At 40.2% G+C, this 18,492-nt stretch overlaps 1 protein-coding gene across 2 annotated transcripts in view; it reads left to right on the forward strand.

The window, feature by feature from the left end:
• spast (spastin) overlaps positions 1–17,729 on the forward strand; it is a 77,197-nt gene extending 59,468 nt beyond the window's left edge. Inside the window, exons 8-16 of one of the 2 annotated variants that reach the window (XM_069885115.1) lie at positions 1,463–1,534; positions 1,898–1,973; positions 2,093–2,184; positions 5,954–6,033; positions 8,944–8,986; positions 9,466–9,545; positions 11,003–11,073; positions 13,241–13,281; positions 15,114–17,729. In XM_069885115.1, the coding sequence (XP_069741216.1) occupies positions 1,463–1,534; positions 1,898–1,973; positions 2,093–2,184; positions 5,954–6,033; positions 8,944–8,986; positions 9,466–9,545; positions 11,003–11,073; positions 13,241–13,281; positions 15,114–15,242 (684 nt within the window). In that variant the 3' untranslated portion in view covers positions 15,243–17,729. Of the gene's footprint in view, positions 1–1,462; positions 1,535–1,897; positions 1,974–2,092; positions 2,185–5,953; positions 6,034–8,943; positions 8,987–9,465; positions 9,546–10,419; positions 10,560–11,002; positions 11,074–13,240; positions 13,282–15,113 lie in introns of those variants that run through there. The other variant, XR_011340108.1, reaches the window with a different exon arrangement.
• The last annotated feature ends 763 nt before the right edge of the window (positions 17,730–18,492 follow it).

Below are 18,492 nucleotides of genomic sequence, written 5' to 3' on the forward strand. Positions count from 1 at the left end.
GGAGGACTGGAATGAGGTGAAGACTTGTATCATTGCCAATAGCTGTGTATCAATGGTCATACAGAATTGGCAAGTCAGTTCATTGTCTGCAATATGTATAAACTGCACGGTATGAAATCAAAGATCACGGTTTGCATGCTCCAACTGAAACTTTTATTTAAAAAAAAATAGCTTCTCATTAAGCCTTTAAAGATTGGAATGAAAACGGGTTATTTCTATGCTCTTTTCACTTGTTAAACATGAGGACAATTTTAAGTGTGTGTATGTCGAAAGGAACAGAATGATTCGATTTGGGGGAGTTTGAGAAACTGAAAGATGAGCAAAGCAATAGAAATAAGTGCATTTCATTGAATGATTTCAGAAGATTGTAACTCATTTTCTAATTGAAGTGGATTTGTGTTGTAGTCATTGCTGTGACATGGGAGACGGGTCTAACTTCTGCACAGTAACCTTTCACATCAACAGTGGACTGATGGCCACATTCTGACAAATAATGTCTCCTGATCTTGATTCCCACTTGAAAGATGGCAACCTTCATCGTTCAGCTCTCATATGACAACCTGGAGTGGAGCTTGAATCCATGTTATCAAGCTTGGGTGATTGCTCTCCGCTGTGCTTTGACTGATTACAATTGAAGAGTGGACTGCCTTGTATCCTTTAAGGCAGGATTTCGTATGGCTACTTCACACAGGCTTAAGCAGAATCCTAATTAAACATGAAACTTTTAACATAAAAGCACCACGTGGGAGTGTTTAAAGACAGTGCCAGTGTTTACCCAGATCTCTTGACTTAAAACAATGCCTGCCTTGTGTTGTTGAACTGTGTGGTATCTTCACTGAAAAGCTGGCATACAAGTCTTGCATGTTAATGTCAGTTCTTAATTTTTATTTCTTAGATGGCCTGGATTACATTTGAAGTTCATTTGGTAAGAAAAGTTGTTCAAAAAGGAGGCAGGTGCCTGAATAAAATGGTTCAATAATATATAAAAGATAAAATATTCATGAACCTGCTTCCCTTTTTGCTCATACCTTGACAAAGGGCTCAGGCCTGAAACCATTAGATTTCAGAACAGACATTGAAACTATGAGCCTAGTTACGATTATGTAACTTTTTCTTTGCTGCATGAAGATGTTGTGCGACTTTCTGAGTTTCTCCGGTATTTTTGTGTCAACCTAAAATATGGATTTATTTTGTGCAGCAATATTGGTTTCCAAATTGTTTGTGATCTGTTAAGGAAACCGCTGTAATGGTCTGCAGCTATCAATAAAGTGCTGGAGGTACCCAGCAAGACAGTATATTGAGTTGGGACCCTTTATCAAGAATAAATTCATTAATTATTTTGGGTAAGATGCCCAAAATGTGATGCATGATGAACAAGATGTTTAAGGGGCCTTCTTCCAAACGAAAGGAGTTTGTGGCGTACTAATTTGCTGTTTCATTTCAACTCTCTTGCTTCTTGCAGGCTAAAGCTGTGGCTTCTGAATCCAATGCAACCTTTTTTAATATCAGTGCTGCAAGCCTCACTTCCAAATACGTGAGTAACCCTGTAATCCTCAGAGAAAGTAAGGTTGTGAATGATTTCTATTTGGTTAGTTGCTTCATTTTGAAGTTTTAGGAGAGGGAGGAGGAAAGTGCCTTTGGGCACTGGACTAACACAGTGAGGATGAAATAAAGTACTCCAGTCCACGTGGACTCTATAATTATCCTTAATGTCATTTTTATTTCTCCATGCACGGCTAAAGTAATGCACAATGTAGTATCATGGAGGAGAGACCACCTCCAAAGTATTTAGTTGAATGTTTCATTACAGTTTATATCGTGGAGATGCTTTGTCAGATTGCAAGGGCTGAATTACGAGATCATGTTTTAATGAAATGATCTTTGTTTCTGCTTTCAGGTTGGAGAGGGAGAAAAGTTGGTGAGAGCTCTTTTTTCAGTAGCTAGAGAACTTCAGCCATCCATTATTTTTATTGGTGAGTGCAGTACTAAAATTCTCAGTTATTACTGTATTTAGAGGTTTTTTAAAAAAAAAAAAAATGCTGGCATTTGACAGGTTCTGCATTACTGACAAATGTGTTGATTGTTGTTGCAGATGAAGTAGACAGCCTCCTTTGTGAAAGGAGAGAAGGAGAGCATGATGCAAGCAGGCGCTTAAAAACAGAATTTTTAATAGAATTTGATGGTGTGAGTATGGGTTATGTGATGTTGACATTTGGGGGATAGCTGCCCCAGTGACACTTTATGGTCCTCCACGTGTTGGAGCAGAGAGGAGCTTCATTGTGTACTTGGTTGTATATTAAAGAAGGGTGAAGGAATAATAATAAGGTCCAGTGCTAAATATCACTTGAGCATTGCAGTATATGATTGGAGCTCCATTAATTGGATCTCCCTTCCCTCACAACCAGGAAACTTGTTAATCAATATTTTGGTACTGTATATAGTAGAACATGTGATCTTGATGCTGACTGTGCCATAAAATGATAATGCCCTTGTGCGTTGGATGTGCGTTTCTCTACCTTCCGCAAGGTAGTATGGTAAATATTCGAATAAGGCAAAATCAGTTGTAAAGTGTGGCTTTGCTTTATTTTGCTTCCAATACTAAAATTGGATTCCACCAATTAAATATTACTTTGCACTGCTCAATGCAAAGGAAAGAAAAACAACGTTCCACTGATGGGGGAGCATGGTTGGCGTAGCGGTTAGTGCAACACTGTTACAGTGCCAGTGATCGGGACGGGGGTTCGAATCCCATGCTATCTATAAGGAGCTTGTATGTTCTCTGTGACTGTGTGGGTTTTCCCCAGGGGGCCTGGTTTCCTTCCACCGTTCAAAACAAACCTGGGGGTTAATTAGGCAGCATGAGCTCGTGGGCTGAAAGGCACCTTTATCGTGCTGTATTCCTAAATTTCTTTTGTGATACAGCAGCTTTTCTTTTGAGAGAAATAGTGTTCCTGTTCCAGTCATGGGAGAACTGTTTTCCCCATGACCTCCAGCCTTGTTCTTCCAGCTCATTTTTATGCTTTTGGAATTGGCTCACTTAACTCCCAACTACAATTGGTTCTTTGAATTGGAAACCTTTCTCTTTGCTGCTCTGGCACTTCAGTCCTGTTCAGCCGACCTGCTTGGCAAGGAAGGAACATTGTATCTGTCCTCTCTGGAGAAGGCAAAAGATAAACACCATTAAACTGAGAGCACAGGAAACTTTTTGAGCCTTTTTATTTAGTCTGGTCTAATAGATCCAGTTCACATTTCCATGAAGCTTGTGTTGTGTTATTAAATCTTTGGGAGCAGTTTTGACGAGGAACAGCAGCAATTGCCAACCATTTTCAAATGGTCCTGATCTTTGCTGTCATTTAAATTGAGTTGGGGGAAGATTTAAATAATTGGAAGCGTTTAGTCCATTAAAAAAAAATTGATTCAATTTATTAAAACTTTTCTTTTTAATCATGAATGTACAAACCTATTGATCACTGGTGACATATATTAACTGAATGAATCAATAACAACATTTCCCAATGCTTAGAAAGTCTGTTTTGTAGATCGTTCTGTATATCAGCTAGACTTATTGAAATACTTCAAATATAGTTTGTGATTTTTTTTTTCCCCTTTTCAAGCATTGGCCAAGTTTGTTGACTACTATTTACCAAGCAAAGCCTGAAGTTAAAATTTCATAGTTATTTATTCTCCCAGAGAAAGCCAAACTTTCAACCAGGAAGAATGTGAGCTTGCTATAATTTCATTGTCTTTAATTTCTCCACAACCTGCAAGGCTGATTGACAGCTGTTCTTCCATGTTTATATTGAGTGAAGTTCCAGTTATGATACTCCTCAAGCAACAAAGATCAGGACCACTTGAAAATGGGCGCCAATCTGCTGTTGTTCCTCGTCAAAACTGCTCCCAAGGATTTAATAACACACAACACAAACTTCATGGGAATGTGAATTGGGTCTATTAGACCAGACTAAATGAAAAAACTCAGTTTCCTACGCTCTCAGTTTATCTTTTGCCTTCTCCAGAGAGGCCAGATACAATGTTCCAAGCAGGTTGGATGAACAGGACAGAAGTGCCAGAGCAGCAAAGAGAGGTTTCCAATTCAAAGAAACAATTGTGGTTGAGTGAGCCAATTCCAACCCAGAGAATGCAAATTTAAATGTCATCAATCTGAGAATTTGAATTCTGTTTTAAAAATCTGGGTACAAAATTTGAAAATTAGTTAAATTGAATGTCAGGTTGTTTGTTGCAAAAGCTATGCTGGTTGACTAATTCTTGAATTGTTATTGTCCCGTGTACCAGGATACAGTAAAAAGGTTTGTTTTGTGGGCTATTTCGGCAAGTTGATCAATGTTTAAGTGCAGCAGAGCAGAAGTGCATGGTATATTGTTGTGGTAAGTCAAAAAGTACAGTGGACAGAGAAAAGTACAGTTGGAACAGCCCAGGGCATAATTTACCAATGAGAGGTCTGTTCAAGAGTCTGCTGATAGCAGAAACAGTCCTTCAATAAGGAGGTTTGTGTTTTTTGAGCTTCTGTAATCTTCTGCTGATGGAAAAGTTAGTTGAGACTTGCACCATACTGAGGTGATATAACAGGGCTCTTAGTTAATATGGAAATCTATTAGCCATTCAAGGAGGCAGCTCTCTTCTCTCATCAGGATGCATTCTGATCCTGCCAACAGCATCCAGTTATAAATTCTGGATCAGAAAAAAAGTTCAGCATTGATTGAGTTAAAAATTCTCTTATTAACTTTTGGGTGACAACACAATATGGTTGAGTGAGCCAATTCCAACAGATAAGCTGTACCTGACCATGAGGAGAAAAAAATTAATTTCTTTCTCATTTCTCTTTTTTTTTTTTACTCACAGTTCCTTTTGAACCTCCTTGCAGAGGGTCACAAGTACATTGCTTGGTGTCTTATAGCAAAGGCAAGACAGCAGTCGTGGGCCTCGCCTCCTGCTCCAACTTACCATTGGGATTTGAATGCCTGACAACCCATTTAAAGATGCCAATGAATGGTCAGAAACTTGAATCTTAGAATATTATAGTACAGGCCCTTCAGCCCTCAGTGTTGTGCCAATCTATATACTCCGACCAAAAAATACTAAGCCCTTCCTACCTCGTAACCCTCTATTTTTCTTTCATCCATGTGCCTGTCTAAGAGTCTCTTAAATACTCTAATGTTTCAGCCTCCACCACTAACATTCTAGGCACCCACAACTCTGTGTATTTTTAAAAAAAAAACCACCCCTGATTGTTTCCCCTAAACTTCCCTCCCTTCACTTTGTACAGATGTCCCCTGGTGTTTGCTATTCCTGCACTGGGAAAAAGGTGTTAGCTGTCCCCTTTATATAGGCCTCTCAGAATCATAGACCTTCTCTCAACTCGAAATTAGGGTTTTGTTTCCTCAATAGGCCAATGAATAAATGCAATTCCTCACCACATTTTAAAAGCATACCAGGGTTCCAAGTTGTAATATCTTGAACAAGGGAGCAGAAGGAAGCTCCATCCAGATTTTATATTCCTGACCGCTCCTCAAAGGCTTGCAGAAAGAACATGAATTTGGACACCTTGCCTGGTATCCAAACAATGCACTTGGATGCAAAAAGGCAGATTAGGAAAAGTGGTGAAGAACAGCTGGGGCTCGAAAAGCAGCACCTCCTCAATTTCTGTAGTCTCTGAGTGCATGTGTGAAGGGTTATCAGGGCAGAGCAGTCTGCTCGATCGATGCCCTGCCACTGAGCTCCATATACAACCCTTTCGCAGCAGTGCTCACTCAAGGTTACTTGTCAGTAGTAGCTATCACAAGAGAGTCATCGGAAAGGAACAAGCAAATCGTTCACTGTTTTCTGCTGAACAATAAATAGAATATGAAGGAAAGAGTAAGGATGCCAATATCCTATACAAAGTCATCATCAGTGTAAACAAAGCAGTAAAGCAATTGTCCAAATTGATTTTCAGGTGCAGTCCATTGGGGATGACCGAGTTCTAGTAATGGGTGCAACAAATAGGCCACAGGAGCTGGATGATGCAGTCCTCAGGTGAGTATTTTGTGTTTCTGTATTGCTGCTCCGTTTTAGTCGGGCAGCTTGCCAATTTCAATGGAAATCTTGCCCAGCAGAGGGCGTTTCATAATGACATTTTTTATATGGTCTTGTGAAACGAGCTGGCTGAATATATATTCAGGTATCAGTGGGTGTTTGAGCTTCTCTTGACTCTTTTCAGTAATCATTTTTACTCTTCCCCACCCTTTTTTCAACACTTTCTGCTCCAGCTTGTGCCCAATGAGGCCCTCATTTTAGACATTAATTCAAAAAATGGCCTACACTAAATATGGTGCCATATTTTAAACATTTCCTTTATCACCACATTTTGATGTTAATACAAGCTATTGAATGGGCACTTCTCTTTTTTCCTGAAAGGTACACATCTAAAACTGCTTGACCTTGCTGTTGTTCAGCTGGTTTGCCCATTTACCTATGTGCCAACAGGCTCTGGTTCAGTTCCCACTGTGGAGACTGGAGCTCCTGCACTCAACTGAGGGGTAATCACAGGTGCTGAGTTTAAGGCGAGGTGTTGTAGAGAAGAACCACAGTCTAGGAGCCTGTTACCAGGCAATGTGGGGAAGCCCCTCAAACAACAGAGGGGGGCAGTAATGACAAGGTGCCACAGAGGTAGCGATGCTGTAATTAGAAAGCGTGTAACAATGTGCATTGATGGAAATGTATGGATATGATGGTAAAGGTGTGATTAGTCTTTGAATTTTTTTTTGTTAATAATTTATTGGGAATAAACTTTTTTTTGGGGGGGGGAACAATAAGGTATTGACACCAAAGCTATGTCCATCCCCTCAGTTGGATTTGATGATGTCTTTTTAAAAAAAATCTTCTATTTAGTCTTAACTTGATTGGCTAATTCTGAACTGTCCATTATCCTTGTTCCATCAGAATGACCAGAACTGTGTACAGTGCTGAATGTGTGCATGTGGCCAATACCATTTTAACTGTTTCTTGTCCTCAACTATGGCCCCCTTTTCCCCATCACTGACTTGTTTCCTACTGATTAAATTCTTTTATAGCTGTTACATTTTTCTGTTTTGATATATATTACACCAAATTTCCTATAGCCTACCATAAGGCAGGCAAAGATTCTCCCAGTGCTCGTTACAGTCAGAGAAAGAGAAGCAAAAGAGAGTTACTCCAGAGTCACTGAGTGTCCATGGATTTGCTTCCAGCGCTCCTGCAGCCATACGGACTTTAGTCCAAACCATCAGTGCCCTGAGCTTCAGATTCAAACCTCTGGCACCATCAGGAAGCCCTCGGTACCCCCTCACATTTCCATTCCAATACCCGGTGCCCCTTCAGTCAGTCTTGAGTCAGTCGCCCCCAGCCTGCGTGCACTCCTCGTCTCAAGTCACCAACAGCCCACTGACTGTATGGTTGTTTTTTTAGCCTCCGAGCCCCTCACTGGTCCAGCACCATGGTCACAATCCTGTGGGTCGTCTCCCTTGCTTCTCATTCTCAGTGTGTGGGGGGGCTCTGTGTTCAGGTGCCCTGCATCAGTCCTCTGCTTCCCTGGAGTCTGCAACCCCTCATGGCAGCTGCCGTACATCGGCGGTGCCATCTTTGGCCCAGACCCTGCAGTCACAGGATTTTTTAAATAAACCACCATTGGCTTCTTTAACAGGCTGTTTAAAGTCTGTAAGGAGCCATTGTTGGTCGAACCCCGCGGAGGATTGCTGTGTCTCTGGCAGCGCTGCCAGAATGGCAATGCCACAGGTTTTTATTGCTACCAATTTCTGTCCCACATCTGATTTCACTTTGCAATTTAAATTTGTAGTTTTATTTTTAGATGATTGAAGATTGGTTTCAATTAACTAGATTGTTCCCATGTCCCTTTTAAAAAATTTTTGCATCAGAATGATGCTTGCTTTTGGCCAGCAGTTCCAATGGGAGCAATTCTACAGAGATGAGCCATCGTGTCCTGATGTTGATGTGTCAAGATGAGAGTCTGAAAATTAGTAACAGAAATCGTTGCTGGATTCTATTTTAAGTCTAATGACAAAATGAGCAAAGCCTTGCCTTACATTATGCTGGGGAATTCTAAATTGTTAAGTGGCAAAGGTGAAGGTTTTAATGTTCATTTTACTTTTTTTGTAAATTATTTTAATGTAATATTCAGTTTGTGTTAGTTTTTTAGTTGGCTCAGTGTTCAAGTTTATAAATTATTGTAATCAAGGACAACTCTGTCAGGAACTGGTTTTAGGAATTTCAGAGGAAATTTAATCATGTTCAAAATCATTTAAGGTTTTAAAATTTAAAATAAATTTAAATTTAGACAAACTGCATGGTAACAGGCAATTTTGGCCCATGAGTCCATGCCGGCTGATTAGCGTATACCTTCAATATGTTTTGAACAGTGGGAGGAAACCGGAGTCCCAGGGAAAAACCCATGCAGACACGGGGGGAGCATACAAACAGCGCAGGATTCAAACCTTGGCCCTGATCGCTAGTGCTGTAAAGGCCTTGCACAAACCCTTATACCAGTCGTTCACCGGCCATTTTAATTGGAGGTCATGAAGTGCCACAGTTTAATCGTCAGTAACTAGAGAATGAACTATAGGTAATGAGCAAATTAGGAAGAAATATTTACATAACCGATTATGATTTGGGTTATACTTTGAAAGGAATCACATTTAACAGCATTCAGAAGGGACTTCCATTTTGCATAAGAAAAGTATTTGCAGGAAGAGAGCAGTGGAATGGGACTATTGAATAGTACGTTCCTGATAAAATGGGCCAAATGGCTTTCTTTTATGAATACATGAATTGACCAAAAGGGTAAGTTTAAAATTTTGAAAACTGACATTAATGGAAGGCGTAATTATTAAAGTTATTCTAAAGGTCACTTGGAAGTGTGAATGTTCCTTTGGTCTTTCTTCTTCTCTGCAGGCGTTTTACAAAGAGAGTGTTTGTCTCTCTGCCAAATAAGCAAGTAAGTGAATGATATTTAACAATTTTCAACATTACTTTAAACTTAATTATCAGAATATGTTTCGCTGCAAAATCTCCAGGGCTGGGGTATTTTATAATCGTCTTGTGTAATGATTTATTCTAATGTAGTGGAATGTATTGTTTTGCTGATTTATTAATCCTGGTTACTTCCTAAATTAATACTTCTATTTGTTAATTGCTCATTCACTGTTCTATATTCACCTTTTTCTTGATACTTTATTTCTAGTCAATATGACCATGTAAAATGTAGTTATTCAAGTGGCCCAGTTGAGTAAATGAAGAATACTAATGAGTATTGAATACAGAAATGTATATTCTCTCTGTCTGTCTCTCTCTCTCTCTCCCCCCACCCCCCCCCCCATTGTTCTCTGCATTATTGATATCAGAATGGCAGAGCAGCAAGATCTAGTGAGGTGTTCAGTTTCTGAAGCTCCATTTACTTTCTTGCGTCTCCCCCAGACTCGTTTGTTGCTACTGAAAAATCTCTTGGCCAAACATGGCCGTCCACTGAATCAAAAAGAACTTGATCACCTGGCTAAGTAAGTAATTACCATTTTGAACTGTTGAAATTGATAATAGTGCAAGATGCTTTTTTTTTAAGATCGTGTGTGTTCCTTATTGATTACTTTTCTGTTTCAGGCTGATCGATAGCAGGCTTTAACTTCATTTGTGCCTCTTGATCTAATGTTCCACAGTAATTGTGCAACCGTTAGAAAATGGCTGCAGTACCCTCCACACATCAGCTCAGACTGTATTTCAGAGTTATTAAGTAGCAACTCCATGAGTTTTCGGAAATTGAGGAAACTAACCTGTTTTGTTGAATTCACTATAATATGAAAGTCCACAGATGCCGTGATTATAGTGAAAACACAAAAATGCTGAAAGAACTTGGCAGGTCACGCAGCGGCACCCACTCAATTCCCTGTCCCATTCCCGGGCTGACACAGTGGTAACCCATTCCCATGCTGACGTGCCTGTCCATGGTCTTGTGCAATGCCAGATTGAGACCACTCTCATATCCTCATTCTATCTGGGCACCCCACGCCCCCCACCCCTCAGCCGGATGGTATTAACGTCAACTCGTCTGGTTTCCATTAGGTCCCTGTCTATCCCTTTCCCCTATATCTGTTTCCTGTCCCCTATATCTGTCTCCCCTTTCCTTCAACTTTGCATTCACGGAGCCACTCGTCTCTCCTGATCAATTCTCACCTTTCCTGCCCTAATATTATGTCCATTTATGGCCTTTTACCTGTTGGTCTGTGCTCCTCTCCTTCCCCAGCCTTTTCATTCAGGTGCCTGTCTGCTTTTTGCTCATACTTTGATGAAGGGCTCTGGCCGGAAAGGTTGGTTATTTATCCTATGGTTGCAGCATGACCTGCTGAGTTCTTGCATCATTTTTGTGTTTTGTTGCAGGTTGGATGTTTAGAAAATGCTCCTGTATGCCAAGGACACAAGTTCAATTTTTATCTTCTATCAACTACAGATGATTTTAAAGCTGAGATTAATGGGTATTCGTTAACTAAAGGCACGTTGAGGGTGCAGGGCATCGAAAAGTATGTAAATTGGCTCTTTCGTTAAGTATCTTGTTTTACTAAGTCCTGAGTTTTTGCCCAAATATTTATTGCACACTTGTAGTACAAATGCTGACTTGGACTTGCTGCTCCGTTTTTTGAGTTCAGTGCTTTAGAATGTTCTATCTTTTGTGTTGGATATGTGAACTTTGGGTGCCAAGGTTAGCATAACAGTGCAACGCTGTTACAATGCCAGTGACTTGGGTTTCAGTCCGGCGCCAACAACCTGGGTTTCAGTCTGTAAGGAGTTTGTATGTTCCCCCTGTGTCCATGAGTGTTTCCTCTGAGTGCTCCAGTTTTCTCCCATCTTTCAATTTGTAGGTTAATTGGAGTATTTGGGCGACACTGGTTTGTATGCCGGAAAGGCCTATAATTGTGCTGTATGTCTAAATTTGGGAAAAAGAATGATTTATGGTGTTTTATAGGCAGACAGAAGGATATTCGGGGAGTGACCTGACCGCACTGGCGAAAGATGCAGCGCTGGGTCCAATTCGAGGCAAGTGGTTATGAAATGAAATGCCATTCATCTCATCATATGTGTTCCAACTCATTGTAAGTTATTTCCAGCTTCACTAACTTCTCTGCTCTTTTCTCATTACTTTTGTTTTCCTCTTTAATTTTCATAAGAAATTTGGACACATAATTTATGCTAAATTGGTTTCTGCCATCCTTCAGTTTACATTCAGATCTCATTACTTCACCTCCTTTTTCAGTTTATCCTGACACCTTTTCTGACACTAGTGTTTTTTTTAGACAGCAATGTTGGAAAAATCTGAAAAATTTAACATAAATTAACATAATTACTCACCTTGCGGTCATTTACACTGCACCCCTTAAGTTCCTGTGCGCGTTAGTCCTGATGCTTTTACGTGGAGAAGCGTGGCCTGAGTCATCCGCTGGACGTCAGATTCACGAGGTGAGTTTTGCGGTGTGAATTAGACTGCAGGGTTCCCCCAAAAAGTAGTAGGGGTCCTGCAGGATAAATCACGGTGCAAGAATTGAATAAATATTCCTGCACTTCCTTTATAGACTGCCCATGTAGTGGCAAATTTCGTTGATTGTGCCGTTAAATTCCTGCAGTCTAAAAACCCGAATTGATATGTTTTCTCTTTTCTGATTCTACCCAGCTGTTACAGTGCAAATCCCTTTAACCTAATATTATCTTAAGAAATTTCTTCTACACCTTCTAGACTATATTGGAATCAAAGTTCTGGGAACAGAAAGAAATGTAGAGTTTGGGCTATCAGATCACCAATGACATCTAAGATTGGATTATAGAGCAGGTTTGAGGGGCTGTAGCCTAGTTCCCCAGCCCAACCTTGCTTTGGGTCACTTGCGTGTTGTGGGAAAATAAAAACATTTGAAGCTGGCACAGTTCTAATTTATCCAGGTTGGTTTGAATTGCATTGTATCACTGCCTGAGCTTCTATTCTTGATGCAGCATAACAAGCCTTTTTGTTCTGGTTTTCTGCGATGGGTAGGGAAGTTATTATACATAAATGCTCTCTGGTTGAGATCATGTTGACAATGTTGGGCATGGTTTTAGTCAAAACACAATGTTGTAGAAACTCAGCACGTCAAGCAGTGTCCTTTATATAGCAAAGATAAAGATACACATCCAACGTTTTGGGCTTGAGCCCTTCATTAAAGAATGACTCATTGGAGCTCCTGACGCCTTGGCCGTCGACTCTTGCCTGGGTTCCAGCTGCTCGCCCAATGGAGGTCCTGACGCCCTCAGACCATCTCACTTGACCCTTGATCCCCCGATTCCAGATTGTGCACTTTAATTAGGTCCTGACACCTCCAGTGTCAACTCTCACATCGGACACAGCCACCTGCAGGCCAGAGGTCCCAACAACTCTCACCACAGCCCCGGCTCCTGACTATGCAAAAACTTAGTGTGGTCCTGACCTCCCCCGCACAGCCAAGGCTGATGCTACTGATGGATCCCAAAGGCTCATTTCCCTTCCCCCCCCCCCCTTTACTATTGCTCCTAACCCTTTCCTATCCCCCTACACCTCTCCCTACTCTACTCCCTTCTCCATCCCAACCCTCTGACCATCTCACCTGGCCCTTGATCTCCCTGATTCCAGATTGTGCACTTTAATTGCATGTGAATTGTTTGATCGCAAATTCAAAACTATGAGCAAAGGGGGCAAATAAAGGAAAAAGTGTCTGTCCCAAGCATTATGAAGGGCACTGTATGTTCTAGCCTCATTAGGGATTCCAAAATTCATCTCTTCATATTTATTCGGATTAGAATTCATCTCAGCCTATTTCATCAGTCACCAAGATTACCTTCCACGCTGTCAACAGCTCCACCAATCTTTGTGTCATCTGCAAACTTGCTGATTTGTGACTCCAACATCCACATCTAAATATTTTTTCAAGTATTACAAACAGCACGAGTCCCTGTATCGACCTTTGTGAACATCATTAATCACAGATATCCAACTCCAAAACCATTTAATCCACAGGTGTAAGATTGACCAAGCTTTCTTCCCAAAGGAGCAAGTTGCCTTTTTACCATTATCCAATGGCTTTGTTGCCAGTTTTTAACCACTTTCTTGTTAAAGTATGCATGTTTGGTGTTCCTACAGTGTTTCATCCGCTCTGGTTTGACATTTTAGGTAACTAAAATGTACGCTTTCCTTTTCCTGCAGAACTCAAGCCAGAGGAAGTGAGGAGTATGGCTGCCAGTGAGGTGTGAACCATTTCTTCTGTGTTCGAAGTATTTCCATGTGTTAAATTGCAATATTTGTCCTATTTGTACACCAGTGAACAGTTACTGGTGCTCCCCTACTTGCGATGGTTTGACTTAAGAATTTTTGAAGATACAATGGTTTGAATCCGTACTTTCAATTTTGAATTCCGATCTGTTCCCGTGCTTGTGATATGCGGTCCGCTACACTCTTGCGATGCTGGGCAATGATGAGAGTATTGTACGGTGTACTCTCTCACGATGCTGACTCAACCACACTCGCAGTCTCTGTAGCGATCACACGAGCGAGTGAAATTGATGACCCGCTCCATTCAGTATTTAATTTTAGTTCAATGTTTCAAGCACAGTAGTGGTGTTTCTCTAATCCATGGTAATTAATTGATGAATTTTGTGGTTATGCTTGATCTCCTTTTTCACTTTTTTTTCTTTGGGGTAGGTAAGTGGGGGGTGGGGTTGGGTGGGTGGGTTAGGGAGGGGGGGTGGGTGTTGTAGGGGGTTAGTTCATTGTATTCTTTGAATTGTTTTTAAGTTCTATTCATTGTATGTTTCAATATATGCATTATGATTAATAAATAAAATATATAAAAAAAAGAAAATCTGCAGATGCAGGGATCAAGTTTAATACACACAACTGCTGAAGAAACTGAACTTGTTTTTAAATTTCCTGACAGAGCTCAGGAAATGTTTATTACCTTTTACTTCTCATGGATGCTGTGTGACAGATTATGTTATATTTTGTATATAGATATGTTTTAAAGGAGATAAATTGTGGCAGGTTTTTTTTAGTTTAGGTCACACACAGTTACAGACCCTTCAAAACAGATCTCATTTAAAATGCCAGAGCTCTGCTCAAGCCAGACAGACCAGGCTCTGATGCCTTTGCACAAACTTTGAAGAATACCTGTAAGGACTTCACAAGTAGGTGTTAATAGGACCTGCTGTGGAGTAATGGATTATTATTTTGGAAAGCAACAGATGAACGAACTCAGAAGATTAGGTTTGGAGCCGCAGTCTGTCTGAGTGCAGTTGGCTGTTCTAAGAGGGTCGTGTGGTTTTCTCTGAGTGAGAGAGAGAGAGAATTCAGTTCTGCAGTCCAGCACAAGCTGGCACGCTTGTGGAAAAGCCCCATTTTGAAGACTGGTTGTGAGCTCTTAGTTCAGCCTGGTCAAAGCCCTTGTGGTCCACACAAAAGGAGATGACTGGCTGTATAATGTTTCACTTGAACTAAGGGAAACAAAAAGGAACTCTGTGGTGATTTGAAAGAGGTTATCATCTGGAAAACCCTGATGGGTCAAGTTTCTTTGGCAAGACACTGAAGTGGCTGATCGGAAGGAATCAGTTGTGGGTGTCCAACGAGCAACAAATCTCTCTCTGAAAACCTTTCAAGCACCAAAGCCTGGTGAAATTCATAAATGTTAAATTCTGTGTACAATATAAGAATTGACTGCAACCAGTGAACTTGGAGGAGTGAGAAGTGAGATTGGACTGTGAATGAAAGAACTTTTCTGAACTTACACACACATTACATACAGGTGCGCTTAGAATTAGAAGTTAAGTTAATAGTAATAAGTTTGGGTTTGATTCTATTTTCACATTTAAAGATGATTAAAAGTATCTTTTGTTTTAAGTAACCATTTGTCTTGGTTTTGGGGTCCTCTGGGCTCATAACAGCTGCGTAACCTGCTGAGTTTCTCCCGTAGTTCTGTATATTGCATGCTTATTTGTAATCCTGTTCCATGATTATTTTAGTGTATTAATAAACCATACCTATTGAGAATTCAAATGTGACGCTGCCTTGTGCTCTGCCTATGCAGGTGAGAAAGATCCAACTTTCAGACTTTGAGGATTCATTAAGGAAGATCAAGCGCAGTGTAGGCCCTCAGACTCTTGAGGGGTACAAGCGATGGAATGAGGACTATGGAGACACTGCTGTTAATTTGTGATGGATCAAAACCGTATCAGCTCCTTTAATGGACTTGCAGCAATGAAGGAGTGCGACGTGAGTTGTTAGCTGTAAATGGCATCCAAAGTTGTTTCATCACAGGTTCGAAATGGAATCGGGAACACAAAAGCTGACGGGAAAGGTTTACAAAGCTGCCTCTTTTCCATAGCGTGCTGCTTTTAAACCAAGTTTCAGGAGTCTTTGTGCCTCTGAGTCTTTGAACAGTCAATGAAGATTGGATTTAGAGTCTAGAATTAGTGAAATATATCATCTGTATATTTTGGTTCTGATGTAAAGAAGTTGGTCCCTGTTCAGAGTATACTTGGTCAAAGCACAATAGGAAGAATCGTGCCTTATGTTTGCAGTACACTATGACGTATCATCTGTGGTCCTTTTGCTCCTGTTACTAATCAGCTCGTTAAAATAAAAATTCCATTAGCATTATTCATCTATTACAGATTAAATCTGTTCAGGGGCGCCAAATAAGTTGCTGGTTATGTTGCCAGAATTTTCTCTTCATACTTTCTAATCACAGGAGGGTCTTGTACTGCAGATTCTAACAAAATGGTACCTTGGTAAAATTGATATTTTCAGTGCTCCATCAGGAGATTCCTGGCTTTGCCTAACTTCACTTATTTTGAACCTTTCAACCTTTCGATGTTTCAGTCCATTGTTTGTCCGATGGACTCTGTACAGAAGACTGGTGCATGTTGAAGGAATAGGAAAATATTGCTTGTAGAGTTCCAGTTCAGTGTGTGAATTTTTTTTCTCCCAACCAACCTTTCTTTTATATGCCTGAACCCTTTGGAAAATATTGTGAAGCTGTGATTTGTAATATTGAATTCAGTCTGTGACAATGCAATGAATAATGCCATACCCTGAAATTTCTTCCCATTGGTGAATCGGTCATTTTCCAGCACGTATATCTGGAGTGAATTTCCTGCCCATGGCATCATTTTCATTGTATAACAGTGTACAGGAGGAAGGCAAAACAATAGGAGAAACGGCGTCAGGTGTGTAGTTTTTATTTAAAAAAAAACACAAAGTTCCAGAGGCTTTTATCTACCCAATTCCCATAAGAATTTCTCTGGATGAAATAGCCTATGTGAACCACATGCAGTAAAACTCCCGGTATCTGGGGAGTTATAGATACCAGATAAGTGAATTTGCCGGTTGCTTGAAGTTATGAATGACCCAATTTGGGGGGTGGGGAAGGTGCCAGTTTTAAACTTTCATATTTTTTACCTATTTATTTTCTGTGGTTTTTTTTGCCTGAATAGCGGGGATTTTACTGCATTTATTTTCTGCGTTTTTTTTTTGTTGCCCGAATAGCAGGGATTTTATTGTGTGTATTTTGTGTGACTCTATCATTTCCCCTGAAAGTTGCATTATCACTATGTTCTTCATCCTCCAACAATCCATCAATTCTGCCTTAATGTTGACAGAATTTTGCAAGTTATTATTACATGTTGTGGACTGAACAAAATTTCCTAGAACATTCTAGGCTTTAAAACATAAATATTGGTTTGGCTTTCCCTGGGATTATAAAATGTTTTAAAGAAATTGTCACCTGGAATTTAAAAAAAAATGACAGTGATTTTTCAAGTAGGGGTTATTCATGCCAAAGGATTTTTATTTGAATTCTGGTTGTGGTGGACCTGGTATGCATGTGTGGATGAGGTGGGTACTTGGAGATGGGTGCAGTGGTTGAGAGGTAACCTGATCATTGTTTTTTTTTGGAGTTTTAAGCAACTTTTTGTCCCAACTCATTAAATAGCTGTGCTGTTTAATTTCCCTAACCTTGCTGAACAAGAACACCTCATCATGCACAGCTCTGTTACATGGTGCACGGTTGTTTTTATTCCCCCTCTAGATGCATTCGACCATACAATATTGCCAGAATTTTCTCTTCATATTTTCTAATCACAGGAGGGTCTTGTACTGCAGATTCTCCGAATGTGAGACCTGTGTTGAAAGGCGATGACTGTGGGCAAGGAACAGGAATGAAGGGTCCCAGAATTCAGAAAGCACTAAAATAAAAGGCCTGAAAAGTAAATACTGCACCCCGTATCTTTGCTCTTCAGTTTAATCTATGCTTTGAAACCCTTGTCCAAACTTTCTAGCTGTTGCCTGTGAATTTACACTGCCAAAATTTTTCAATAATGACCATTAACTTAACTGATGCGTGAATTCTTCAAACTGATAACTTTTTAACAGATTTTTTACATCATTCCATTGAACTTGATGTGAGTAGAAAGTTAAATATGAGTGTGGTGTTCCAGATTAGACGGTGATTTTGTTTTATTTTAACTTGTAATTCCAACACTCTTGGTACTGCTGAAACTGGTATAGAGAAAGGTAAAATGTCCCAATTAGTATATATTGTATTTTTGGAACTTTTATTTTGTATAGGTATGCATGAATGATTTATTTTGATCTTTGTTTTTCATGTCTAATATATTGATAAATAAATTTTTAATTCACATTCTGGGACTTGTGAAGCCCATGATTTTTATTTTGCAGAGCTGGAGGCCAGTGAACAGGAGGACTTGTAATATCTTGCAAACACCTGGGACATCAGCTGTGCTGGCAATCTAACTAGCATTAGTGTCTTGGTAATTGCCAGAGCTGACAGCTCAGTGTTGCCCTGCTTTTAGCATTTTAAAATGCCCCAAGGTTTTCACTGAAACACTATCAAACTAAATTTGACACTGAGCTATACAGATATTGGGATAGAGTTTCAGGATGACTGATTGCTCCTGCATTCTGACTAGCGATTATACCGTATATACTCGTGCAATCGTTGAACTTTTTGGAACCACCTTCTCAGGCTAAAAAAGAGGATGGGGGTCAACTGTAACATGGATGAAACTTTTGGCCTCAAAGTAATTGCATCATTCAGGCATCTGGAGTTTGGATGGGAAGGTAAGTCTGTGGTCAGGAGCCTGGATGGGTGTGTGGTTGGGGAAAAGATCGGCGGTCAGAAACTCCAGTAGGCGAGTGGCTGGGCATCGGGAGCTCCAGAAGGCTGATGGCTGGGGCGAAGGTCCACTGTTGGGGTGTCGGGGGCTCAGATGAGCAAGCAGTTGGAGCCAAAAACGAAGGGATCAACTATTGCTCAGTATTGACAATTACATGAGTATATCAGAATCAGGATTTATTGTCATGAACAAATCATGAAATTCAGTGTTTTGCATCATTAGTGCATTCATATTATAACCACATTACAACAATAATATAGAAAAGCAATA

This window comes from Narcine bancroftii, chromosome 6 (genome assembly GCF_036971445.1).
Source record: "Narcine bancroftii isolate sNarBan1 chromosome 6, sNarBan1.hap1, whole genome shotgun sequence".
Taxonomy (NCBI): domain Eukaryota; kingdom Metazoa; phylum Chordata; class Chondrichthyes; order Torpediniformes; family Narcinidae; genus Narcine; species Narcine bancroftii.